This window comes from Aulonocara stuartgranti (genome assembly GCF_965226115.1).
Source record: "Aulonocara stuartgranti genome assembly, chromosome: 8".
Taxonomy (NCBI): domain Eukaryota; kingdom Metazoa; phylum Chordata; class Actinopteri; order Cichliformes; family Cichlidae; genus Aulonocara; species Aulonocara stuartgranti.
The window spans coordinates 5,467,849-5,494,961 of NC_138959.1; the positions used below are offsets into that span (position 1 = coordinate 5,467,849).

The following is a 27,113-nucleotide window of genomic DNA, read 5'->3' on the forward strand; positions in this document are numbered from 1 at the left end:
TCATTAGAATTACTTCATAATGATCCTAAATAACAAAAGCACTATAGTGTAAAATTAAATAAAGCAGTTTGAACGTGAAGAAAGGTTCAGTGCTGTATAAAAATCCATTGCCTTTCACTGGTTATTTTACTAATAAACTGCTTGCTGAGTGTATACAAAATGTAAACCATTTCTGCTTCAGTGTGCAGTAGTCGCATGAGAGCCTCAAAAGCTGATGAGATGGAAATGAGACATGCAGAGCAAGAGATTGAGTCAGAGATCAATTCCAGGAAATGTTCACATAACACGATCTACCGTAATGTTCTCACTCTGCTTCCAGGACTGAATGATGCTACGCTGTCGTCTGGCTTCAGCTCACAAAATGTGACGCACAAATACGTACGCTCTGCAGTGTTCGTTCATTCGCTACATACTACATGTGGACATTAAATTTGGCACGCCGTTGTCAAAGTAAGAAGAGAGAGCATTCCTAAACCGTTCTTTCAGGTCTCCATATGTCATGTTGCGTTGGAGTCTGCTGATCTGAATTTCTTTTCATTTGCTTCCAGGCTTCTCAGCCTTGTTATGAATTAATCAGGCAGTTTTGATGCATGGGAGCTGCGGGCTTGTTTACAGAGAATTCTCACCTAAACACCTCACCTAAATTCTCACTTGAATCTGATGCGAGTGATACATCAGTCAGATTTTTGCTTTTGGCGCCATAAAATCCAGCTGTCTCCAGTTTTTGTATCAGCCTGTGTGTGCTCGACTCAACACTTTAATCACACTGAAATCTAACTAGTTTCATAAATGTAATGACTCATCGCTAACAAACTGTGTAGTTTGACTGTGTCTACACGCCTCGTCGCCTTTTTACTTGATTTTTTGTCTTCTTGCACCACAAACACTGAAATGTAAAAGCCTTATTGTTTAAATATTTCTTTTCTATTTTAGTCTGCATGGTATGTTTGTAGGCTCACAGTTACACAACAATTTAAACACTTGCTGTAAAGTTGTAGACAGTGATTGGCCTTTTCAGTTTTTACTGCAAGTTATTGGGTATGACCCTGATTACAAAGCGGAAAACCACAAACAGTAGAGACCAGCTATTGAATTAGATGTCAAATCTGCAGTAGCTTATTGTGTTATGTCTCAGTGTTTACCACTGATTTGAATATTGTTTGTAAGGGCGTTGTATCTGGGCTTGCGTGTGTATAACCTTAACATTTTTGCTAACAATTGGGTGGATGGATTATCTTTATAAGTTTCTTCCCTCGTAACACAGATATTTTATTTGGCCGTAACATTTTAAATAAATGTGCTCAGGCAGCTGTTTTTGTAATTTAATGTGTGCTACTACCCAACCATTTACAAGCACACAGAGTTAGTTGTTCAACATAGAGCAGAATTTGATAGCTAAAGATCCAGAGATTCCCCTCAGGAGAAGATCTGAAAGGAGAGCAAATACCTCGTTTGCTCCGTATCTGCTGGATTTTTGTCTGATTTTGTTTGTAGCTCCCAAGTGGCCCCAAAAAAAATCTGGTATTGCAGGTGTAAAGATTTTCAACAGGAAACACTGTGATTAGGGCTGCTGAAAAGTGTTATTGTTATACTGGATTTATTAAATAGAATAACATCAGCTTCATTTTCTAATCTATAATTTGCTAAAGCAATCACATGTTTGGTAGCATTTTGCAGTAAAATATCAGTTTTTCTGTTTTTTTATTAGCTTTTAAATCTTTCGTTGTTTCACTTTATATATTTCAATTTTCTCCCATCTGCTTTCACTGTTTTCTTTTTTTACCTTTCACATAGATCACAGCATCGCAGCATGTGGCATGCTATGGCGCGGCATACTAATGGGATGTACATGAGTATATGCTTGTGTATGTGTGTCCTCTGCCTTCTGCTACATGTATGAGTGCACATGGTGTACTAAGTGGTAAAGCTGTTATGGGCCATGTGTTGGTGATGCTAATCACTGAGATGCTGGTCATTAGTCCCAGGGATGCACAAGGTCAGCTGTAGCAGTCAGGATGGACACAGGCAGCTAACTGATGCCTCTAAGAGGAGAATCAGTGGCGTAAAACGGTTCAGCACCAGGACAGTCTGATGGTTGTTTCAGGGTTTGTACTCTGTCTGTTGGTGTCTGGATTAGCATGTAGTTTGATATGCTGGGTTTTAATGTCCTGACAGCTGCCACTCAGTGCACTGGGCATGAAACGTAAAATCCATCTCCTCATCTGCCACCTGCATTGTTGACTGCAGTGCCTAGTGTGAGTTCTTGACAGGCTTGGAGATAGTCAGATGCTTCTCATTGGGAGGTCTGGCTTGTGCCATCATAGATGGCTCTCCAGTCCAGAGGCTAGAGAGCAGGAGGGCACAGGTGGCAAACAGGACTGCAGGAAAAGTGATTGCAGGAGGTGATGGAAGGCGAGAAGCTGGCAGAAAGTGGGGCATTTCACATTAAGTTGGAGGTCACTTTTATTGACAGTTTAACAATAAAATCTGTTCAAAAGGGTTTGGTTTGCCAGAATGAGATCCACTGAACTCGTCTGTACAGAAACATGGCCGATGTGTCTAATGTAACAGCCAATGTCAAAACCAGTAGCCATGTTTCTGACATTTAATATTGGCTGTTACATTAAACAATAGTTGGACCTTAACTGCTTTAGTTATTGGACTAATGACAAGATGATCAACATTAACTTTGTATTTTAGGGTAAATGTAATTTTTGTACTTCAATTGAATCATTTTTAAGTAAAATTTTAAACATTTAACCTCCTAGTACCTGGCGTCCACATATGTGGACATCACATTTTGGGTTATTTAGACCAAAATACTCAATTTTGCCCTACAAGGGCCTGATATTCACTTACAAGGACATTATACTGCTACTGTTCTATGGAAATTTTAAATGAATATCCTCATATGTGGCTCTTATTTTTCTTAGACACAAAAATAAGGTAAAAAAAATAAAAAATCTGGTAATTCTTTGTTTCTACATTCATCAGGTCCCAATCAGCTCAAATATCAAAGAGAAATTAAAGAAGGAGGAGGTTAAAGAAAATTCATACCACAGTGCAGACATGTAGTGTAGTTTTTAGTATTGATGGTACATGTCTTTTTTTTCTCAGATTGGTCATTCGATCATTTTCATAGAAGCAACATATACATTGTTTTAGAAAACAGCAAAAAATTGTACCCCGGGGGTTTCAGACAGCATGGAACGTGCTGTTAAAAATGTTTTTAAAAAGCTACCTATCCTTCTGCTCCAATTCAGGGGGAGGCTGTAGCTCATCCCAGCTTTTACAGAACAAGTCACCAGTCTATGACAGAGCTACCACAGAGAGACAGACAACCAGTCACACTTAATTTCATAACTCTGGCTAATTTAGTGCCAGATTTATTGCGCCCACACGCTATTTTGTCCCTTTTAGTAAATCTGGCCCTTAGAATCACCAGTTACCCTTACCCCTGCATGCCATTGGACTGTGGGTGAAAACTGGAGTACTGAGACAGAACCTATTATCTTTGATTCATGAAAACATGCGTACACACAGAAAGGCCCCAGTCAGCCAGGGGTTTCACACCCAGGACCATACTGATGTGAATAAGGTCAGCTGTGTAACGTGAAACATCTACTTTTATCTTCCATTCTGCCTCCGTGCATACTGGCGGTTGGGTGCATACTTTGGAGGTTTTAATGAAGAACTATTCTCTAAGTGTCTGAACTCTACCAGAGGGATTATCCAAATCGTGTTTCTTGTTTGAGTGGACCTGAGGAGATCTAACAAGTAACTCCTATAGCAGGTCTGCTGAGTTGAAAACCAGTGTCTGTGGAAGCTGTAGCCTCACTCACATTTTCCATTTTTTCTTTTACATTTGTTGCCTCTCGCTTTGTTGATCTTTCCAATTACATATATGTTACCAAAGCCTGATGTCTGGCTCTTAGTGCTGCTTCAGTCCTTTATCTTCATGGTCAGGTATGTTCTGAACATACTGCAGAAGAATGAGTAACCTCTGCTTCAGTTTCTGCTGTCAGCTCTGTCCTGGTTGTTTTCATCTCGTCTTTTCTATTCAATTCAATTCAATTTTATTTATATAGCGCCAAATCACAACAAAAGTCGCCTCAAGGCGCTTTTCTCTGCTAATAAATGTTGAAACATGTGACAGCAATAAAAGGAAAAAGTGAAAATGACGTGTGGAAGCTTCTTATCACTGCTTTTTGTCGTTTTGACACCAGCTTATGTTACACTGTGTACCTGATGCGCTCGGCCCACAGTTCTTGTCTGTCTCTCGCCTTCTTACCTCAGCTCTCGCTCTGCTTCTTCTCTCTGTATTTAAATCCTCCCATCTCTTGTTGCCTCATCTCTTCTGCCTTCTATTCTTTTATCAAGATTATTTTAATGCTCGTTATTTTGAGGTTAAATGATATTATTTTTTGTTCTGTCTATCTTGTTTCCATTTTCATATTACCCGATCATTCTTTCTTCTTCCTCAGTTTCGTTTTATGTTTTTGGCTGTACCTGAAGTCCTTTTCTGTTTTTAATTACCGTATTTCCCGGACTACAAAGCGCACCTAAATATTAGCCGCACAAGCTAAAATCAGGGGAAAATCCTGTTTTGTACATACATTAGCCGCACCTGACCAAAAGCCGCAGGTGTTTCAATGTTGACTTATCATATGTAAGAGAATATGCACAAAGCGAATTGTCAGGAAAGAGATGGCTGTTTGGAGACATCACTTTTATTAATATTTTGAAAAACAAGTTATGGGTACATATTTGCACATGTAGTACATAACAATAACCTACAGCACACCAGAACAATAGATTCGGCCTACCTTTTAGGCTCAGGTGCAGTGACACAGCTTTAACAAGAAGAAAAGTCAGTCATTCACCACCATCTTTCTCTTCTTCCTGCGCACTAAAACCACCAAAGTCCTCTTCTCCAGTGTCGGATACAAACAGGCTCATGATGGCTTCGTCATCCACTCTTCTTCTCTCCTTCGTTGTCACTTTCAAAACCAAAGAAATCCTCATTGTCAGTGTCAGAGTCGAACACCCTCAGAAGGGCCGTGGCGGTGTCCTCCTCTCCATCATGCAGCAGTCCAGCCCTTCAAAATCCGTTGGTGATCGTGGATGTTTTCACACTTTTCCACGCTGTCAGAATCCACCGGTGGAGTTGGGCATAACTTGCTTTTTGGGCATAACTTGCAAGTTTATCGCCGCTCATCATCCACGACTCCCGCTGAACGCGTAGCGCTACTTTGAAGTTTGTTTTTCGCGCTACTTCGTACGGCACTACGTTGCCTGGCGGACGGACATGTGACTAACATACCACTCTTGAACCCCGATCCTTCCGCCAGGCAACGTAGTGCCGTACAACAGCGGAACACACAAAACAAATCGTCTTACGATATGACAAAAATCACGGACAATCCATAGAAAAGCCGCACCTGACTAAAAGCCGCAGGGTTCAAAGCTTGTGCAAAAAGTAGCGGCTTATAGCCCGACATTTACGGTAAATGCTTTGGCTGTCGGCAGTAATTTCTGCTAAACATGCATTTCATTTTTAAAGCAGAACAGGGTGAAACGAAGGCCAGAGTGGTCGTGCTTCTTTGTTTCTTTGTGAATATGAAAATTAATTTTAAATAAATTTTTTTTTTCTGGCATCGTACATTCAAATTTTAAACTGCAAATCATGATAAATCAGCATGGTGACCAGGAACACCTTAGGCTTTGGGAACTCTCTTGTGGTCTTTTCAAATGTTTTGTACTTTTTCTTTTTCTCTGTTCTGCATATTTACATTCATGAGGTGAAGCTGTTCGCCATAATCACTATGTCCTACCTCTTAAATTAGCATCACTAGCATTTTTTTTTTTTTAAATTTCACTGAAATAACTGAGTTGCTCTGCAGTTATTATTTTAGTTATTCTTACATTTTTGCCTTGTTCACATTTTAGCAGCTTCTGTCTTTATATTTCTAAGATTAAAGATGAACCTATGTCATGGTGAGTCATTCATCTGCCCACAATTTACAACAATCACTCCTCCTCTTGATCAAATTTTAGTGAAACTTGCAAACAATGATCATTTAATAGGCCTTCACCCAAACTGTACTCTAGGTCAACACCAAGGTTTATTCTTTAATTTTATCTTTGAATTTTAATGGATCATGAGCTGAATGTGCTACCGCATCACTGACACTCTCATTAAAAATTGTTAACTTTTAAAATATCTTTACTGATGGCTTATATAACCTGATGGGTCATAGACCTTATTTTTTTAAAGTTGACGATAAAGAAAGTAAAATAAAGAAAAATATTTAAACTTTCCTTAAAAACACGTAGTTCTTTAAAAAAAAATTGCTCTGAATTTAGTGGCATCCCGAATGAAATTCCATTGTGGATACAAATTTTAGTGACTGTTAAGTTATATACGGGCAGCGTGCATCGAATGTTACATGTGAAACAACCTGAGAACATAACATTCCATTGGCAGGTGAATAATTTGAATTATATATATTTTAAAAATCAAAAGAATTGGGATTTACAAAAAATATAGATGTTAATAATCACTGTATGTGTGACAGTGTTTCCTCAGACTGGTCCACCCGTTATGGAGGAAAAGGTACATACAGACAGATATATCCATATGTACACTATTATTATAGTAAGATATTTGTGCTTTTTAAATACAACCTTTCAAAAAAAATACAAGTTGTTAACATAGTGTAGAAAAAAAATATGAGTCAGTACTGCACAGTACTGGTTAGTACTGTAGATTGTATTAGTGCTAATCTCACTGAGAATAAATGCAGCGATTTAAGTTGACCTAATAATTGTGCATCTACCCTTGCTTGTGGCTATTTCGTCTGACATCAAAGTCTCTGTGTTGCCATTATTCTGACCATTGTTCTTTCTTTTAAGTGGCTTCTTTCTCCGTAGATGAGCACGCACGCACGCAGCACCACAACCAGCACTACAGCAGTCTCAAACTTAATGCTAGGCTGAAACCCAGACACGGAGGAGGTGCTAACAACAGCGCTGCCAAGATTTGTGTCTTGTCTACGTGTGTGTGTGTGTGTGTGTGTGTGTGTGTGTGTGTGAGAGATGGAGTGTATCTGATTGGGATGGATGAAGGGAAGTATGGCTTCCCACAGATGCAGGCTGTCTGTCTGATATAGCATCTGTTTGTCTGTCTGTTCTGTGTTTCAGTGTGTGTTTAAGGCTAATAACCCCTAAAAAGTGTGTTTGATTTTTCCAAACAGTTTATCTCCTATACTTGAGAGAAACATGAAGAATTTGCTGTACTTACTGAATGAACTGAACTTACTTATTTATTGAATTTAGACCATATAATAGAATTTATATAGTATAAATAATAACTAAAATGTATAGTAAAAATGTAAAATGTATAACTAGAAAATGCATTTTCTGAAAAAACTGGACATAGCATACAAAAAACGTACAGAAATTTAAAAGTAGAAGAACAATATTGTGGATGCTTAATCAGCATCCACACTAATAACCAAAAATAAAGATAAATGTTTTTTATGGGATTTTCAGATATTCCAGGATCATTGGGATTGATCTGATAGAGTAGGGTTTCAGCCCAGATACAAGAGCAGCAGTGAGGTCCAGCACTGACAGGTGATGAGGCCTGGCCTGGCTCACAGCCGGTGTTCCAGTTCATCTCAGAGGTGTTAGATGAGGTTGAGCTCTGCACAGTCAAATTTGTTCCATGCCAAGCTTTCAAAAAATTCCCCGCTTGTGCAAGTAGCAACAGGAAAGGGACGTTCAGAACAGCATCTAAAATATTTTGGGAAGTGTGAGGCTTTTCTTTGTTCCTGTGTGTTAATGAGACAATTGATTTGTTATGCAAGTCAGGATGTTCTTAGTGTAGCATAAATATTGAGGATGGCTTTCTCTGACACAAAAAAGGGGATGACAGTCCGTCTTTTGCAAATTTCTGTTTGTTTTGAAGAAAAGCAAAAACATGCACAAAGGATTGGGCTTAGTTTTGGTGCTATAGGTTTGGGATTGTCACTGATTAGGATTAAACCACTGCAGTAAATTTTGTTCAGATAAGTTCTGAACCTTGGAGCAGAGCCACGGTAATATTTTAGTTTTAAAGTCTGTAACTTTTGAAAGGTTTACCTCTAGGTTCACACTACAACTTTGACTTTTCTGGACCTCCTAAAATGAAGAGTTTCAGAAACACTGTTTACTCTGTTCACTCCGTTCTAGTTTGTAAAAGTCTGGAAACTGAGACCTGCGAAGCTCATACATATTTTGTGATTTCATTCTTCTTGTGTGTCTATAGTGATGGATCATGCTCCTTGTACCAGTATATTTCTTTGCAGTCTGTGGTTTTCACCCCCATGACCACCTTGCACTCAAGCTAGTTTCTGCCACACTTCTATCTTATTGTAAATCCAAGCAAAGACACTTTCACGCTTACTGTTTGCCATTGCAAACAACCAACCTTCTGGTTGCTAGTTATACCCCCCACACATGACCAGTGATATCAGGTGTTTACAGCCCTGGTGGTTTAAAGCTTACCTGAAATAGACAGGACATGTGTTCAGGGTAGCCTTAGAGTCTGTAGCTGTTTTCAGTCTTCCAGGCAACTAATTATGCAAGTAATTAGTAGATTAATTGCTTTAGAAAAATGTTTAACAAAATGAAGGAAAAGCAGAAAAAATGTCCTGCAGTCTAAACCCCAAAGAATTTAGTTTACAATTATATATTTAAAAAAAAAACCCCAAAACAAAACAGAATATTTTCACATATCTGAGGAGCCAGACCAAGCTTGTAGTATTTCTGCTGATGAATGAGTATGAAACAGCTGTTTATCATTATAAAAGACAAACTTTTTGTAGACCAAAGCCCTGTCCGTATACTTCTGGCAATACTCTATGACTCTCGGGCTTTTCTTTCTCGACCCATGTTTAGATATCCATCCCAGGGGCTTTCACGGATTATTTTTTTCTCTCCTTGTTAAAAATCTTGCTGCTTCCTGTACCCTCACCCTTCTCTTCCTAATCACTTGTGTCTCCTTGGGATTGCGACAGAATCTCGGGATGCCTCTCACTCATATACACACACACACACTCACACACTTACTTTACCCAGCGGCACAGCCCATAATGAACTCGCTGCTGTGCAGTTGTGGATGAAATAAGAACCCTGATGTGCTCATCAGAGGCTGTTTCAGGGCTGCGGAAGACTTCTCTGCATCTCCATTCATGCTTCCTCCCTCTTTGCTCTGCTGTCACTGGCCTACATACATGTGTCAGTATATCACACACACACACACACACACACACACACACACACACACTTTATTTTTTTTACTTCTGTCTCTTCCAATCACACCACATATATCCCTCTTCTTTCTCCTTGTCTCATCTCTGCTGCCATGTCTATTGCCTGTGCCTTGAATGTTTTCAGCACCTTCTTTTGTTTCTTTCTGTCCTCCCCCCTCGTTGCCCTGTTCTATGAGACATTATCAGTGACGACAGTCTTGGTGTTTTCTGCCCCGTTGCATCTACTTTTGCAGTAACAGCTCTGCCCATCACTCTATACAGTTTAACTTTAATAGTTTGTCATGTAGAGAGCTGCATTAAAGGCACTGGAGAAGAAAATAAAATCAGAAGGTTTTTTATGGGGTCGCCTGTGGCTCAGGAAATAAGCTGGGTCATCTACTAATCTCCGGCTCCTTTGCTCTGCGTATCTAAGGATCCTTGGGTAACATACCTAAACCCAGGTTGCCCCTGATGCATCTGTCAACCTTACGCTTTTCATAGCAAGAAGGTCCTGGGTTTGAACCCACTGGCCTGCTGGGGCAGTTCTGTGTGGAGCTTGCATGTTCTCCCAGTGCCTGCATATGTTCTCTCTGGTGCGTGTTAGGTCAACTTGTGAATGTGAGCTTGAATGGCCGTTGCTGTGTTGTCCCTGCAATGATGATGATCAAGCAACAATCAAAACGTGGCCTTCAAGTTAAGAAAACTTTGACCTTATTTATTATTAACCCTGGCGTACACTCTGTTGATGGTGTGGGGTTTTTTTAACCTCCTAAGACCCGAACTCTTCCACGGCATTCATTTTTAATTTCTCTTTGATATTTAGGTTGATTGGGGCCTGATGAATGTAAAAAGAAAGAATTACCAGATTTTTTTTTTTTTTTTACCTTATTTTTGTTTTTAAGAAAAATAAGAGCCACATATGAGGATATTCATTTAAAATTTTGATAGAACAGTAGCAGTATAATGTCCTCGTAAGTGGATATCAGGCCCTTGTAGAGCAAAATTGAGTATTTTCGTCTAAATAACCCAAAATGTGATCTCCACATATGTGGACGCCAGGTCCTAAGAGGTTAATAGAGCTGTGAGGGGACTTAAATGTAAATCTGACCCATGTCTGCTTATTTTGGAGCTGAACACTTGTGATTTGAATTGGAAAGCTTAGGTAATGGGCTGTACAGTACTAACAAGCAGCACTGATGTAACACTACTTTATATTTTTAGATAAATGGTGAATGTCTCTTTCTTTGCCTTAAGGCTCTATGCTTTTAATACATTGTTCTGAGGAACACTTTACCGTGTCATTGCTCACTCGCTGCTCTCTCTTCTCGTCTGTCTCTGCAGCTCTCACCAACTGACAAGAGTTTGGAGTTTGACAGAGACTTTCGCATCAGGCACTATGCAGGAGATGTGGTGTAAGTATCTAAGACTTTTATTTATTCAGGAAAAGCTTTTACTGATGATTCATCCTCTTTTCCTCAGCTTTACATATTCATGCCTCAGAGCTGGCGACTCAAACCACAGCCTTGCACTCTGGCCCACTTCAGGAGCAGATGGAGGTTTTGGTTCTTAAAAGAATCTGAATAGTTTTCAGGGCAATAAATCACACTTTGCAACTGAATTTTAACCAAATAGTTGTTTCATAACCCATCTTCTTTTTTTCTTTTCAACAGTTAGCTTCCTGTAGGGATGTCTCTCCAGTTAACTTAATGTTAAAAACACATTTACATTGCTTTCACTTACTATTTTCCAGATATAATAGTCATGCTTTAAAAAAATGTAAAACTCTCTCTAAACCAGGCCCCGAATCTTTTTATCTAGTCCACCTCAACATTTACACCATCTGCTACTGATGTCGAAGAATTGGCTCTCAGTGCCCAAATACCCCGTTTGACTGATTCATACTGAAAGCGTCAAAGACATCCTTTGAAATGAAGATTAATCTTAATCAAAGTGATCAATTTATAGTTTTATCCACATGGAATTGGATTGGAAAGGCAGTGACGTGCCAAGTCATTGGTGAAAACTGTCATTATAGTCAATCACTCTGCCCATTCCAGTTGTGTAAGAAGACTGGTGGACAGATTCAAACATTTAAATGACATCCTAATTACATGATGTCTCACAAAAAAAATAAAAATACAGCACCATTTCCCAGTCCCAAATCCCAGAGTACTTACTTGGATGCCATTCAAAAGAATAAACCAAACAGGCTAAGCTTCCCAAAAAGTGCTCTCAGGGAAGCATGTTGAGCCCATTTGTGAAGGCTAAGTGTCTGCCACCCAGGGGGATGACTGAGGCAGAGGAGCAGGTTCGACAGGCGGCCTTGATTGGTCCCTGATCGTCTTACACCAGGCAGGAGGCAGAGTAATATTTGTAGTGGCTGCATCAGTAACAGCATGCATTTACTTAAAATGATTTATTATTGTTTATTAGACTCACGTCACAGTGCAGCTCTGTGGTTGAGCAAAATTAAGTAAAAATTTTTTTAACTGTTTGTTAGATTCAGGAAACGGTCACAGTTTTTATGCAGTTATGGCTAAGGATGTGTTCTTTAATGCAGTCACATAACGCCCTCCCTGAAGCAAGTGGTAGTAGTAATCTTTGTCTTTTCAGAAGTTCCATTTCTGCCTTTTTATGTGAGATAAATACAACCAATGAAGTCCCTACAGACATTAAGAATAAAAATAATATTTCGAAAAACCAAGGCGTAACTATGTACACATAAGTGATATCACCTGATTTGTTTGACAGAGTGATACAAGGTATAAAAGATCTCTGAGCATGAGAAATTGTGGTACCCTGAACCTTTGCCCGTTCCCACCAGTTAAGACTATGCCAAACTGCGTTGTTGCTGACGTGCAATTTTATTGAATTTGCTCTTATTAACTACAGACAGTAAAAATTCCAGGCAAAAAAGCAAAACAGAAGGCGAGTACATTCCACATGTGCATAGAATAAAAGAGCCAGTGTGTATCTATCAAAGACATGTGATGTCTTTGATAGATGACATGCGTTTATTGTTGGCTCTCTTCCACAGCGTGTCTTTGTCCTGTCTTCCTCCCCTCACCACCAACCAGTCACGCCTCTTGGCTCCCCCTCCCTGAGCCTGATATTGCCGGATGTTTCTTTCTCTTAAAAGGGAGTTTTTCCTTCCCACTGTTGCCAAGAGCCTGCTCAAAGTCGTCTGATTGTTGGAGTTTTCTATTACTACCTTAGAATATAACGTGCCTTGTGGCAAATGTTGTTGGGATTTAGTGCTATATAAATACAAGTTGAATCAAACTGTTGCAGCTTTCAGATGAGATACAATTGCTGTTTCCTTTCTTGTAAATGGCACTTATGTTTGAATCCTATGACAGATTTTCCTTGATCGCTGTCTCTAAATATTTGTATTCATTTACAACCTCAGTGCTGTCACCACTAACAGCTACCTGTTGGTGTGTCTTCCCACAAGCTTTTAAAATGATTATAAAAAAGGTTCATTTATTTTCTTGTTGATTAACTAAAAAAAGTGGATCTGAATATTAGCCTGACAGTTTTCACATGAAAATTATTATTAGAGATGGCACGATACCACTTTTTTATGTCCGATACCGATACCGATATCATAAATTTGGATATCTGCCGATACCGATATGAATCCGATATAGTGTTTTTTAATCAACAAAACTGTTTTTTAAATATCTTGCTGCATTTTGTATAAGTTCATACTCAAGTTTAAAACAACAACTACACTAAAGCTATTCTGTTATACCTGTATGCAAAAAAAAAAAAAAATATTTCATAGTTCAGCAATACTGATCAATCTAATAAACTTAAACCTACACCATCCTCCCTATTCTGGTATTTTAAAGAGTACTTAGCATAAATATTAAGCAACCTAACTAATAGGGTTCCAACTCCCAGCAACAACAAAAATAAATAAATAAAAAATAGGGAACCACCCCTCACGCTCCACCTCATGATGCTTAATCGACGTAATCAACCTTAATTTGATGCAGTGTGAAAAAAATGCACAGAAATCAATTATTTTTCAAGAAATATTAAATAGATTCAACATCTTTCTTCAACAAAATTGCAGACTGCACAGATGGTACCTTCCCAAAGGAAAAAGTACTATAGCTTACTAGGGTATATATATATTAGACTTAATAGACTGAAGAAGTCACTTGGATGAGTGACGAAACGTTTCTCCCACAAAACGCTACGTCCAGATGAACAGAATCAACTTTTTGGAGATTAGACTTAATAGTCACTATATACAGTAATTGACTTCTATTCATTTTACATCAAATTAAAACTTTGGGTGTCAGATAATTATTTATTAAAAGCTAGACATTTTAAATGAGAATAAGAAAAAAGTGTGTCTTTGTGCCCCCTTTTCCCTGTTAATGCCCTATCGGCCCCCCTGGCTAAACTTTGCTAGATCCGCCCCTGCACAGTTACCAGCGTCAGCTACGTAGAAAAAGATCCTCGAGTAGAAAGTAATATTAAATACATTCTAACAACAGCTGATCAAGCTTAAACGTGCTGCTGTTGTTCAGCCGCTGGTTTCCTCTTTCTGGTGCAAAGTGGGCCAAAAGCAAACTAGAGACACGGACTCGCGACAGAAAAGCCGATCAGCTGATCGTTAAGCAGTTTCATGATTGAAGTAGCAGCGAGAAGAGGCAGTCGCTCCATATATCGCTTGTTAAGCTTAACGCAGGAATGCTTTACAAACATTCAGAGATGGACTTACACACTTGCTTTACTTCTCTCGGGGATAACTTTGTCGGAGATGAAATGCCGGGTTGCTAGCGAAGCTCCAAATGCTATCCAGACCACCGACAGGTCCCGCATGCCACAGCCGCTCTATCACGTGATGCACACTGCTCCGACGTGCTAACGTTCTGAGGTGAGTTACGGCGTGTTGCAAGTTTTGTGAGGTGCTTTCGTGATATTTAATGGATCGGATTACATTTTTTATTTTTCTCCGATATCCGATCCAGTAATTTAGGTCAGTATCGGACCGATACCGATACGTAATATCGGATCGGTCCATCTCTAATTATTATCATTTGAAAAACAACAATAAAATTTAATCGACCACTTTAAAACACTGGACAGAGATTACTGGGATAACTGGATTAGGTAAAGTGTCCCAGCTGCTGTCAGTGTGCTGATCCTACAGTGTCCGTTATTATTGACGATTAGTGTATAAAAGCCCACCTGCTCACTCTTCTCAGATTAACACCCCACTACAGTCCTGCTGTGGTGAAAAGAACAAGCTTACCTTCCACTTGTGCTTCAGGGTGTGCTCCCACTTGCTCTCACCTGATGCTGAAGTTGAAATTCACGTGACATTCACTCCCTGCACCTGATGTTAAAGCTGCTCTTCCACACCTTAGACTGCAGCTGGAGGCCACATTGTGGTCTCCCTGTTTAACTGATGCTGTCTAAATCAGACATTCACAGATCCATCCATCCACCCATCCTTATCTTGGTTGGCTCATGGGGGTAACAGTCCAGGCACATAAGCCCCTCCCTCTTCTTAGCCACTTCTTCCAGCTTATCCAGGAGGACCCTGAGGTGTTCTCAAACCAGTGTCTCCATCATTTCATGGGTTACGCAAGGTCAGAGGTGGGCAATTCCAGGCCTCAAGGGCCGGTGTCCTGCAGGTTTTAGATCTCACCTTGGGTCAACACACAGGCCTCTGGAGAACTTCAGGACATGTTGAGGAGCTAATTTAGCCATTTAAATCAGCTGTGTTGGTTCAAGGACACATATAAAACCTGCAGGGACACCGGCCCTCGAGGCCTGGAGATGCCCACCCCTGCCCTAGGTCTTACCCAGAACCCCTCGTCCAGAAAGCAACCAAGAAGCATCATAGTCAGATACCTAAACCACACCACCTGGATCCTGTCAATGTGGTGGAATATCAGTAATATCAGTTCTCAGAGCTCATGGCCATAGGTAGAAGTGTACAATGACGGGTAAATCGACAGCTTTGCTTTCGCAGTCAGCTCTCTTTTCAGCACAACAGAGGACTACAGTGTCCACATCACTGCTGATGCCATACAATCAGTCTGTCAGTCCAATTTATTTATATAGCAAAGTACAAGACAGACGATGCTGCACAAAGTGCTTAACAATATAAAAATGCCATTAAAAAGAAACAATGTAAAACAATAGTAACAATATAAAACAATGATAGGACAATAAAATAATTAAAACAGTAATTAAGACTATTAAATAAGACCAAAATGTTTGGGTCATAGTGTGTTAAAAATGTGTCTTTAGTAGTGATTTAAATTGATCAAGTGTTTGTGCAGAATATTTAGGGGAAGACTATTCCAGTCTGGGACCGCCACAGAGAAGGCTCTATTGCCACGAGATTTGAGATAAGTCCGTGGGATGGACAGCATTAATTTTGAGCTAGACCTCATGGTTTTTCCTGGAGCATAAACAGAAAGGAGCTCAGACAGGTAAGAAGTGGCTCAGGGGTTAAGTGGCTTAAAAGCAAAAAGTAAAAGTTTAAATTGGATCCTGTAGGAGAGAGGAAGCCAATGTAGAGAAGCTAAAACTGGGGTTATATGCTCTCTCCATTTGGTACCAGTTAGCAGGCGAGCAGCTGCATTTTGGACCATCTGAAGACTTTCTCTTTGCATTTACCTCTGTCTGTATTTCTACAGGTACTCAGTGGTGGGTTTTATTGATAAGAACAAAGACACTCTGTTCCAGGATTTCAAGAGACTGCTGTACAACAGGTAACACAACACACAGTAATACACACTGCTTCAATTTTCAATCACCTCCACACACACTCTTCAAAGTGTCTCTTTCACTTTCTAGCACGCTGATTACATGACAGCTCTCTGAAAAGAACGACTAGTGCAATGAATCCTCTCCCAGCTTGCTCTTATCCTCCTCCTCCTCTTCTTCACCAGTCCTCTTCAGCTTTTTTTGTGCTGAATATAAATGCTTACCTGTCTAATGTATGTTCATGGTATTCTTAACACAAATCAGAATCATGACATTTTTGAAAGCAGATCAGTTAATTTTGGCTGGAAGAGTATGTGCTAAGTGTTGTAGCCATATGGAGCTGTTATCCTTATGAGAATGCCTCCAATATGCATCCAGGCTGGGCCCAAGCATTGCTGGAGGCATTATAATTTCATGCTGTCCGTCTGTACTTCACTTGAATGTGATATTTCCTAAACAGAAACAGCAGCTCTTGGATTCAAGGGTGAATTGATTGGATTTAAGTAATCAGAGGTTAAGGTCATCCAGAAGGCTGAACACAAAAAGATGTTTTTAGCCATGACCCAAGAATTCAGATGCTAATTATGACAAAAATTCACAAAATTAGAGAAGATGATGATGTGATGTCCCTTTTTCCCCCAGAAGGTCACTGTGACAATAGATGGTTGTGTCCTATTACAACAACTCAGGGACAACTCAGTCTTCTATAATTGTATTATATCAGTCTTAACAGATATGGATATAAATTTGAACAATCTAGTTTTATTTATCATGCATATGGACAGGGATGCACAAGCATCCAGTGATGCAGTGTGCAGTCTTGACCATAATAGGTCTCATTAAATGTCATGCTTGGATTTGATTAGAAAATCTTGTTGAAATGTTACACATATGTCACATTTAACATGGACGAATATTAAATTCTGCTGCTTCTCTTTTTGCTCAGTAGTCTTGTAAATGTTGATCTTTTCTCTTTACTTTTTCTCTGTCCAGTTCCAACTCAGTACTTAAGGCCATGTGGCCTGAGGGCAAACTGAGGATCACAGAGGTCACCAAGCGACCGCTGACGGCTGCAACACTCTTCAAAAATTCAATGATCTCATTGGTGGAGAACCTCGCCTCCAAGGTGAACCTTTCATAAGTGCTGCATCAGATAATATTCATATTGAGCCAGTGGATTATAACCCTATACGTGTTCCTAAGAAGGAATTAAAGTGAAGAGAAAGATTCTGACTACAAATCCTGTTAAATGACACGACCTGTGTACACTTGCTGATATGCAATACTGCAAGTTTTATTTTTTAAACTGTTCAACCTTACTTTACATATTACTCTCAAGTACATGAAGTAAATGACCAGACTTAAAGAAAATGTTCATGTTTAGGGGCAAATAAAGATTGTATTAAAGGAATCATCTTCATCAGAGATGCTAAATATTAATAAAAACTACTTGCCCAAACTACTTCCTGTTATCTTCCAGATATGGTTTAATTTGGAAGAAATCATTGCACAAAACTGTGCTTTGTTTGTCAGTAGTATATCTGAAAGTTATGCAAAAGAATGTTACGGGCATTCGTTTTATTCCCCACATGCTAACAGCATTCATGAGGTGAAGCCCTAATGTGCGAGACCAACTTCCCAGCCCCCCTTTATTTGCTGTTCCTGGTGTCCGTGCGAATACACGTCTGTTACAGAAGAGCATATAGTTACTGTATATCACCACTGCAGTTTGAACTACAGTAGAAAACATTGGCTGGTGTGTAAATCCACCTTGTGTTGCTCTGTACAGGAACCCTACTACGTTCGCTGCATCAAGCCCAACGATGTCAAGTCCCCTCTGCTCTTTGAGCATGAGCGCTGCCGTCATCAGGTGGAATACCTCGGGCTGCTGGAGAACGTCAGAGTGCGTCGCGCTGGATTCGCCAACAGACAGACGTACCCTCGCTTCCTACAAAGGTGCGCCAAAACACAGTCTTTCAAAGCACCTCTGCCCTATGATTAAAGATGTTTGAGTGAATTATATATGGATACTTTAAAGGGCTTTACTTTCCACTTAAAAGGCTGAAACCACCTATGTCGATTGATCCTTCATTTATGTTTTTGATTCATCTTTTTGCCTATAAAATGTTAGAAAACGGTAAAAAATGGCACCTATCTATCACACTAGCCCATACAAACGGTGTGGAAAAAAGCAGCAATTTCTTGCATGTGAGAAGTTGAATTTAACAATATTTTGACATTTATGGCTTGTAAAAGTATTAAATAGATCAGATTTACCTGAATATGAGCTACAAAATAGTCATATAAATCTGTGTCACCCACACATATGAATATTCACCCAGAAGTCAAACTCTTAAGATTTAGACTCTTTCGTGAGAGTGTCCTGGGGTATTATCATGGCAGAGTAAACATGATGTTACGTATTTACAGACTCTGTCATTTCCTCACCCCCTTTGAAAGCTGAGGCCGAGGCTACTTTTAAGACTCCACAGTCTTCTTTAAAGTGACAGTTGTTGGTGTAAAATGAGCAGCTGCATGAATTTGGAGCCTATTTCTTTGCCCTAAATGTCCTCATAAACACATTTCTGTGAACCGTTTCTGTAACATACAGAAATTTTTTCACATAGCCAAAATGCTGGGGTCAGTTTGAGCAGACATTCCTACATGCAGATGGTTGACTCTTTGCAATATCGCAGGCGGTTGGAGAGGGAGAGCACCACTCAATCATCCGTCCTGACCATGTCCACGGGACATCAAATATTCAGTGCTGGGAAACACTTAACCTTACCAACACTGCATCCCAGATGGTTTACAACTTGTATGCATAAGAAGGAATCAAAACCATCGCAGTATTTCCAAGCGTGTGTTGCACATTTACACAACATCCATAAGAAAACAATCAAATGTGACAAATTTAATACAATATTTCAAAATAAACACACACATGAATATAAATTTTAGGCCTTTGAAGCATGAGTATTGTCCAAGTAGAAGAAAAATAACCTACTTTCAATTACTCATTTATTCACAAGGGTTCGCCACAGCGGGTAGCTCCGCATATTTATTTTTTTTTACAAATCTAAAACTGGTTGGATTCCTAATTCTTTTAGTCCCCAAGGGGCTGAGTGTGAATGCAGCAAATCTTGCTTTCGAACAGCAGCACATGCCAACAACGCATTAGAACAACAACAGACCAAATCATTTAATTAAAGATCAAGTGGTCCTGATCTAATTGCACGTTGAAGTTTTTTTTCCTCAGTGAGCAGTAAATTAATTTGGTTCAGTCAATTAAGCAAGACCATTGAGAAAAATGACCACAATTATAAATCATAGTTTGATGTATTTTTCATGCTAGATGAAAGTATGGTAGATTGAAGGTTTGTGGTGCATGATTCATTTTTTTTAAAACATTTTCTTCTCAGATTAGCTTTAAAATGTTTGTGCAATAAGAGACTGAGCTTCCCTCACCTGAAACACTATTATTAAAATGTTATTGAACCCCTGAAGCTGTGCGTCGATCAGGCATCAAGGATATTGCACAAAAAGTCTTGACTGTGGGGTGTAAATATTGTGTTGTGTAACCTAATCAGCATCCAATCAACTAATCAGCTGCATCTCTAGCAGCTATTCCAAAATAATCCCTCCAGTGTCTTCTTTTTTTAAACAGTAATTTAGCGTAATGTTTTGTCCTTTTGATTAAAAGCAATTCTAAAACACCCACATTTGATTATAATTACTGAAGAGGGATGCTGATAGGGCATCTTAATTTGTTGAAGAATTACCCAGTTTTAATGTGGCACAATAACAAACAAACAGCAAGTACTAGTCAGTGACCTGTGTTAAAAACTCATGGTTTATTCATAGGCAAAAGCTTCGACATGTTGCAAACCTGTTTACATTCTAATTAGTTCTAAATTGCTTGCAACTGGAGGTGCAATAACTGGCCTCTGAGGCTTAAATCAATACAGGAATTTAGTCAAGAAATCTAACATATTTGACCAAGTTGAAAATCGTTCATTAAAACACTTTTTTGATCATGAAACATGAAACAAAAGTTATTAGCAAGAAAAAAAAACATAATGTTACCATAACTATTATAAATAATAAAAGTTAAAAGATTGAATTTAAAGACTTAGTACATTCCAGTACGTTTAGTGCATTCAAACAGAGCTTTAAGAAACTTATTACCTACTGCTACATGTAAGGCAGAATATCATCATCATCATCATCATCATCATCATCATCATCATTTATTTATTTATATAGCACTTTAAAAACACACCTGGTAGACAATACTAATATGCACATAGTAATAAAACCAGACAGAATAGAAAATCACCTTAGCTGATTCTGACATAGACTTGCTGCTTCCACTAATAATAATCATCCAATAACAGTAAATTAAGGATCCTGCATACCTTTACTTTTTATCCTTCAAGTATATTTTGTTCTCTGTGGTTATTTTAACATGACACAGACACCTGGGGAGTTTCAGAGGGACACCATTTAGTCTGCAAGGCAGGGGTCTTTATTTTTAAATGTAATTGGATTCTCTGTGCATTACCTGTGTCTGACTGTCACGGTGCTGCAGTGCATTGTTTTATTGGTGCAGTCCATCGTGATGCCCCCAGTGGGACTTGGGTAACTCACAAGAGCTTGTTTAGTTCTTGTTTGTTCTGTTGACTCTGCGCTGCTGTTAACTATCCTGTGACAGGCGGGTAGTATAGGCTGTATACAACAGTATGACATATGCATGTACTGCAAGTAGTGATGTATAGTGCATTTCTTTCACCCGTTGACCAAAACATCTGCTAAATTTGCCTGTTTTATATCTAGAGCTAGTTTTTGACAACAGGCTGCAAAACCAGCTGATTCTGGCTTTTCATGTGTGCTGTTCTTTTAATCTGTTTGTGTTTCAACACAAAAGAGATATCCAGAGACATTACTTGGGGTCTTAGAACTTATCAACATATTAACAATGGGCATATTAACATTTCACTGGATGCTAAATTAATAATACAAATCTGCAATCAAAGAGATCCATAATCTCGACAGTTTAAAGTCTTGCACGCAGCAGCGTTCATAAGAATGTTCTGCTTTGGCCTCATTACATTTCTGTAATGAGGCCAAAGCAGAACAAAAGCTCAGGGTTAAACTTTAAAGACTGTTACAGGACAGATGTGGATTCTTAGAGTCCTCCGATAGCACTCGTCCTCTGACATTTTAAGCTTCACGTTCTTTTTTTAATTAAAAATACAAGTCAAATATCACTTATTGGGAACTGATCACTGCTGATAGAAGATATAATAATTGTAAGATTGTTTTGTTCTAATGGAACATAATGCGATCAATCCCATACTTACACAGTGTACAGTGTATTAACTAACACTCCAAAATAGTACACATACTTGTGCCTCACCCTTATTCCCCAGCTGTCACATTCACCCACTGCCCTCCTAGAAACCCTGCTGGATTGAGGATTAAATAATGAGACTTTTGCATAACATGCTAACAAGGCATCCAACTCCATTACTCCAGTCCTCCTCGGTGATGGCATTATATCACAGCCTTACCAGTGGATCAGCTGTGAAATGACTCAGATCGCAGCTGTTACGTGGCAAAGTTTTGAAAACTGTTGATTTGATCTGGCAGCAGTGATGGCATCCTGAACTCCGGCAACCACCCCTAAAGTCTGCAATTAAATAGGAAGTAATAGAAGATGATGATGCGACGTTTGCTTTGAGAGTGTCGATGAAGAAGTATAGAGAAGATTAGAAGGAGTTTAACTGTTTGTTTTTGAACCCAGGACTTGTTATATCTATGTAATCTGATGCTGAAAATATATCTAGAAAATGTTCTCTGAAATTAACTATAGCATTGCTAATATGTTGATGTTTAGCAGGTATAAAGTACCATCTTGATTTGACATATTGGCATCGTAAACAAATGCAATGTACAGCTGGGGCTGATGGGAGATTCATTAGGACAGAAAGAAGTCCTCAGCAAAGTGAAATATATATATAGAATTATCCAGATCCTATTTAATTCCTCCCACAATGATCTAAATTTAAAGTCATAAATCTGCTGACACACAGTGCACATTTCTTCATGCAAACACTTTGTCCTTCCTCCAGATATAAGATGATCTCCGAGTTTACCTGGCCAAACCACGACTTGCCATCAGACAAAGATGCAGTCAAGAGGCTCTTGCAGGGCTGTGGGTTCGACCACGACGTGGCCTACGGCAAAACAAAGGTCTTCATCCGCACGCCGCGGACGCTCTTCAGCCTGGAGGAGCAGCGAGCTGAAATGGTTCAGAGAATCGTCCTCTTCCTCCAGAAAGTAAGAGTCTGACTGAATCTCAGTAGATGATGAATCAGATATGTCAGCTTGAAATGTAAATCAGATGTGTCAGTATTACACTGATATCATGGGAAATTTATTGGTGATTTAGTGCTGCCAAACTAATGAAAAGCCCCCCTGTTGTCACTGATTTTATATTTTCCTTCTCTTTTAGTCGTCCTTTTACATCCTCTAAAACTTGTCCTGAATTCATGCAAAAAAATATCCTTTTATGGTATTCATTGACAGCAAAAGGGTTCCTAATTGCAAACATCTGTTATTGTAAATACCTCCGATTTCCAGTCATCAACAGCTATTATCTGATTACGGCCCTTGAAACAAGATCATGAGGTTCTTCTTGTTTCCAGACCCAAGTCGTGCTCTCATTGATATTCACCAGCTTTTGTTCTGCATATGAATAACCTGTGAGACTAGAAAAGCTCAGCCTGTACTCCAAGTTATACAAGCGCCGAGGTATTTTTGGACCTGATATAATCTTGTACTATTAGCATTATTCTCTATCTCTTAGGGTGAATATCTTTCTGCCGCTTCTCTTTTTTGTCTGAGTTTTCACCCACGCAACTCTCGCACAGTTACCAGATAAGATAAGTAGATCTCTAATTTAGAATTAAAGGTGAGTCTGGGTTTTGGGGCAATAACAGAGATGTTCTTTGTGTTAAATTAAAAGCACCACCATAATGCAGATGTGTCCTCATGTAATTGAGCCATGTCTTTGATGTTTTTGCTTTGCAGGCTTTGAAGTTAATCACACCTGCTTTAACTGTGAGGTCTCTGCAGGTGTCAGTGGACTGTAAATATGAAGTGAATTAGTTGTACCTAGATTGTTCAGCTAGATGTTAAGATTGGCTTGGACTAAGCTTAGACTTTCCTTACATATTGGGAATAATTCAGACTGTACATGAACGATGCAAGTAGCCATATTGAGGGCTCATGGTCAGCGTTTTAGCCATCGCCATCTTTGTTTTTATAAACCAGGCATCAAAGGAGCAGGTAGTCACGCCCCAAAGCTACCCATCTTTATCGTATAGTCAGTTGAGACTATAACCTCATATGGACTCATGTGACTCACTGCTGGTCATGAAAAAGAATGCACATTTAAAGCACTGTGCATTGATTTCACTTGACTTTTCAAATGCTAAAAGGTTGTGTTCATTTTTTATACAGTCTGTGGATCAAGCATCTGATACTGGGAGACGTAAACACATAGCAAGAATGAGTTAACTGTTCTTCAATATTTCTTGATCAAGTGATTTGGATTCTTTTGTATGTTTACCTTCTTCCGTGTCACACATTTAAACATTTCACAGTTTTACATGTGTGTTAATTGAAATGAAAAGTGAACTGAAATGAAAAAAACTGAACCAATTGTTTATTTATTTATTTTTATTTTCATTTCTTTTCTGCGCTTCCTGTTTTGGCTCGCCTGCAAGCTTTGCCTCCTGCTGCTGTATCAATTAGTTGACTAATATATTGTTGATTAACAGCAATAATTTGTCATTTGTCAAGCTAACGCCAAATGCATGTTCCAGCTTCTCAAATGCGACGCCTTTTCTCTGGTTTGTACAATTACAGTTAAATAACTTCAGATTTTAGACTGTTGATGGGACAAAAGAAACACATGAAATCAGTATTTATTGCTTTTTCTTCCAGCTATATATGCTGCAAATGATCTGTCATGAATATTGATTGCTGGTGTGTGTTTCTCTGCATTCATGCGTCAGCGGTTTGATGACACCTCCTTCAGGCGAGAATGTCAGTGTCTTGTTGTGATTACGTCGCATTCGCTGACACGTGTCGGCTTAGCGTGCAGAGTACAACTTGTTATTTTTTTCATTTACTTTGATAGATAAAGACATGAGTCTGAGAATGTGGACTGTGGCTCTTTCTGCGTATCAAATTGAGGACACGAAATGCAAATCGCCCGGATGCTTTAAAATGCTTCTTTTGATTGACAGCCAAACGGCAATACTGTCAGTCTGTCAGCAGTTTGTGGGCGTGCAGTGTGTACACACTCTACACACATCTTACAGACTATAGCCTACATTTGGAGTCATGTGATTGGCACTCACGCGCTTTTTCCCAGCCTGTCATTACATTACCTTCGCGTGGGCAGATTCCTTTGCACCATGTTGCTTTCATCCCTACCTTTCTCAAACATTCTCTCCAACCTCTCAGACATGAAAGGGTTATCCAAGCCATATTAACTTTTGTACAGGATTGATTGGCTGACCTTATCGATCCGTTTGACCCTTTGCAGGCTTTTCCCACAAGCTCGCAGGACGGGTGTTGGCTCAACCGCTCCCTCAGGAGAATCTTATCTTGTATCTCACAGGATAAGCAGGCTTTGATAATGAAGGGAAAGCCCAGAGGATTTGAAGCTTCCCCACCTAAGCAAACATCACAGCATTGCTGAGGTGGAAGAGGGGGTATTTAATCTTGCCCTCTGTCAGCATTAAAGCTAGGCGTGCAGTTTGCGCTTAACACACAGTCGCATGCCCATTCGCTCATGCGATATGCATGCAGTGACACACAAAATCAAATAGTGGTGTGACAGCAGAATTGACTCCTGTATGTACCACGCTGTTACTCAAACAAACATCCCAGACGGAGTATGATCTGCTGTGCCAAGCAATCCCCTTATCAGCACCTGGCACACCAGACTGCCTTATGCCAGTCGAGACCACAGTGCCAGGGCTGTCATTGTATGACTGCGGCTCAGACACACTTCTTGTTTCTCCGTTTGCTCTGTGGATTTATTATAAAACCACTCAGTTTGCTCCATCAAACAACAAAAAAATCCCCCTACAATCTGTGAATCTGCACAGTCTCCTAAACACAGGTTGAGTGGCCGCTCATAGTGCCGATGCTGCTGGTCGGAATCGGGAGATCATTGTATTTTCTGTGTCTGTGCTGTTGCTTTATTCCTTTAAATTACCATAATGTACAATAAACCTGGTGTAGCTAGAGGAATGGACTGGTGCAGGGGGAGGGGCAAGAAGTCCTCTACTGCTTCATTTAATCCTCTACCCTTCAGCCCCTGTATTCACGTGCTCACACTCGCCTCATCTTCCTGCTTGTGTTGTGCTACTGAGCGCAATACCAGTGATTGCTCTGCATCCATGTCTGTGCAGTCCTGCACTGACAACACTGAAGCCTGCCACATTGAAAGCAATCTGATTTTTACCACTTTGAGAAATGAAAGCATGAAGATTCCCAAAAAAAAAGCACATGACATCTCAACATAAATACAGATGTTATAAATTATACATAGGCCACCCCCACCTTCACTCTGTTAAAATGAATATTTCATAAATTCAAGCTCAGCCATCCACATCACAGTACCTGTCAGCGTTTGTCAGAGCAGGGACAATGACGAGAAAAGAGACACCCCCCTCTCGTGTATTCTGAGCTTCCGCCTTAATTGCTTTCCAAAGCTTTACATACTCTCCATAGCAGTGGGTTTATCAGACGTGGCGAGCGTTATGTCTTGGGCAGTCAGCTTTAACAGCGCAGCCACAGGGGGCTTGTCTGGGCAGGAGCTAAATGAAAATATCTTTAAAGGATAAAGAGCTTTATTTTATTATTTTGTACTGTTTCCCGTTGGGTGAGTCGTGTCTTCAGGCAATAAGAAGTGCAGCAATAATTTAAGTCTTTTTGGGGAAGACTCTGACATGGAGAGCCCTCCTTTATAGCCCTCTTGTGAATAGTGGGCTACTTAGTGCAAGGCTAACACTGCCTCCTCTCTGTTTAACTGCCCAGAACTGATCTGTCTTCTTCTAGACATCAGCAGCTACATGATCTGTAATCCTTTGATCCTATCTGAACCTGCAAAGTGTTTTAGTTATCATCGAAAGCTATCACCTCCACAAAACTCAGTGCAGCTGTCTGTAACTGATCAAAGGAAAGTTTAACTTTTTTGTAACAATCCCACCGCTGGGTTTGAAAGAAATGTGCCTCCTTTGTTCTCAGAGAAACCTGTAATGATGAAACTCTTCATGTGTCTTTTTTTATATGACACTGGTTATATGGCAAAAAAGTCTTTATTTTATATTGTAGTATATCATATTCTCAAACTTCCATGTTATTCATTATTTAGTACCTAAGTTTCTGATCTTTAAACCTCCTTAAACTATGAAGCTGACTTTTAAAGAAATGCCAGATTTAAAAAATAAATGGATAAAATTCAAGGCTGTGAGATTGATTGTAGCCTATAAATATCTTACAGCCCACAATGCTTTTGGATAATGTGAAAACTTTCTCCATGGCAACTGAAGTGTGGCTCACAGGCAGATTCATTTTCCACTTGGCTGTATCCTCACTAATTCTCACTAATTTAATTTCACTTGAATGAAATTGAAAATGTTATAAATTAGAGATGCAACAGACATGGCCACCCTGTAGCCTTGTTGTCGTTGTCGCCTTTAAAACATGGCAAATTACAAACCACAGGTCCTTGATAGTGGAAAGAATTTAAGAGGCTAATGAGGGAAAATCTGACACAAGTATCTGAACAAATCAAACACAAAATCACATTTTCAGAGATTGAAAGTGATCGAATTTCAAAATAACTGCCAATTAAAGGTGCAGTATGGACTGTTTTCATTTATATCCTGCCACGAGAACTTGAAAGAAACACAGGGATACTTTGATTTTTTTTCATGATTATTAATAATTGGTTGTTGTACATATTTAGTCACCCAGGAAACAGGTTTG

The 27,113-nt window shown here is 39.4% G+C and overlaps 2 protein-coding genes across 2 annotated transcripts in view; one reads left to right on the forward strand and one right to left on the reverse strand.

Annotated features, from left to right (window-relative positions):
- The window catches only part of tbkbp1 (TBK1 binding protein 1), a 160,492-nt gene extending 145,612 nt beyond the window's left edge, over positions 1–14,880 (reverse strand). Inside the window, exon 1 of the mRNA XM_082544969.1 lies at positions 14,035–14,880. The gene's annotated coding sequence lies outside the window, so the exon portion shown is untranslated. The remainder of the gene's footprint in view (positions 1–14,034) is intronic.
- myo1d (myosin 1D) overlaps positions 1–27,113 on the forward strand; it is a 129,720-nt gene that overhangs the window by 42,884 nt on the left and 59,723 nt on the right. The window contains exons 12-16 of the mRNA XM_082544966.1: positions 10,638–10,708; positions 15,968–16,042; positions 17,031–17,163; positions 17,827–17,993; positions 22,172–22,379. Coding sequence (XP_082401092.1) covers positions 10,638–10,708; positions 15,968–16,042; positions 17,031–17,163; positions 17,827–17,993; positions 22,172–22,379 — 654 coding nt within the window. The remainder of the gene's footprint in view (positions 1–10,637; positions 10,709–15,967; positions 16,043–17,030; positions 17,164–17,826; positions 17,994–22,171; positions 22,380–27,113) is intronic.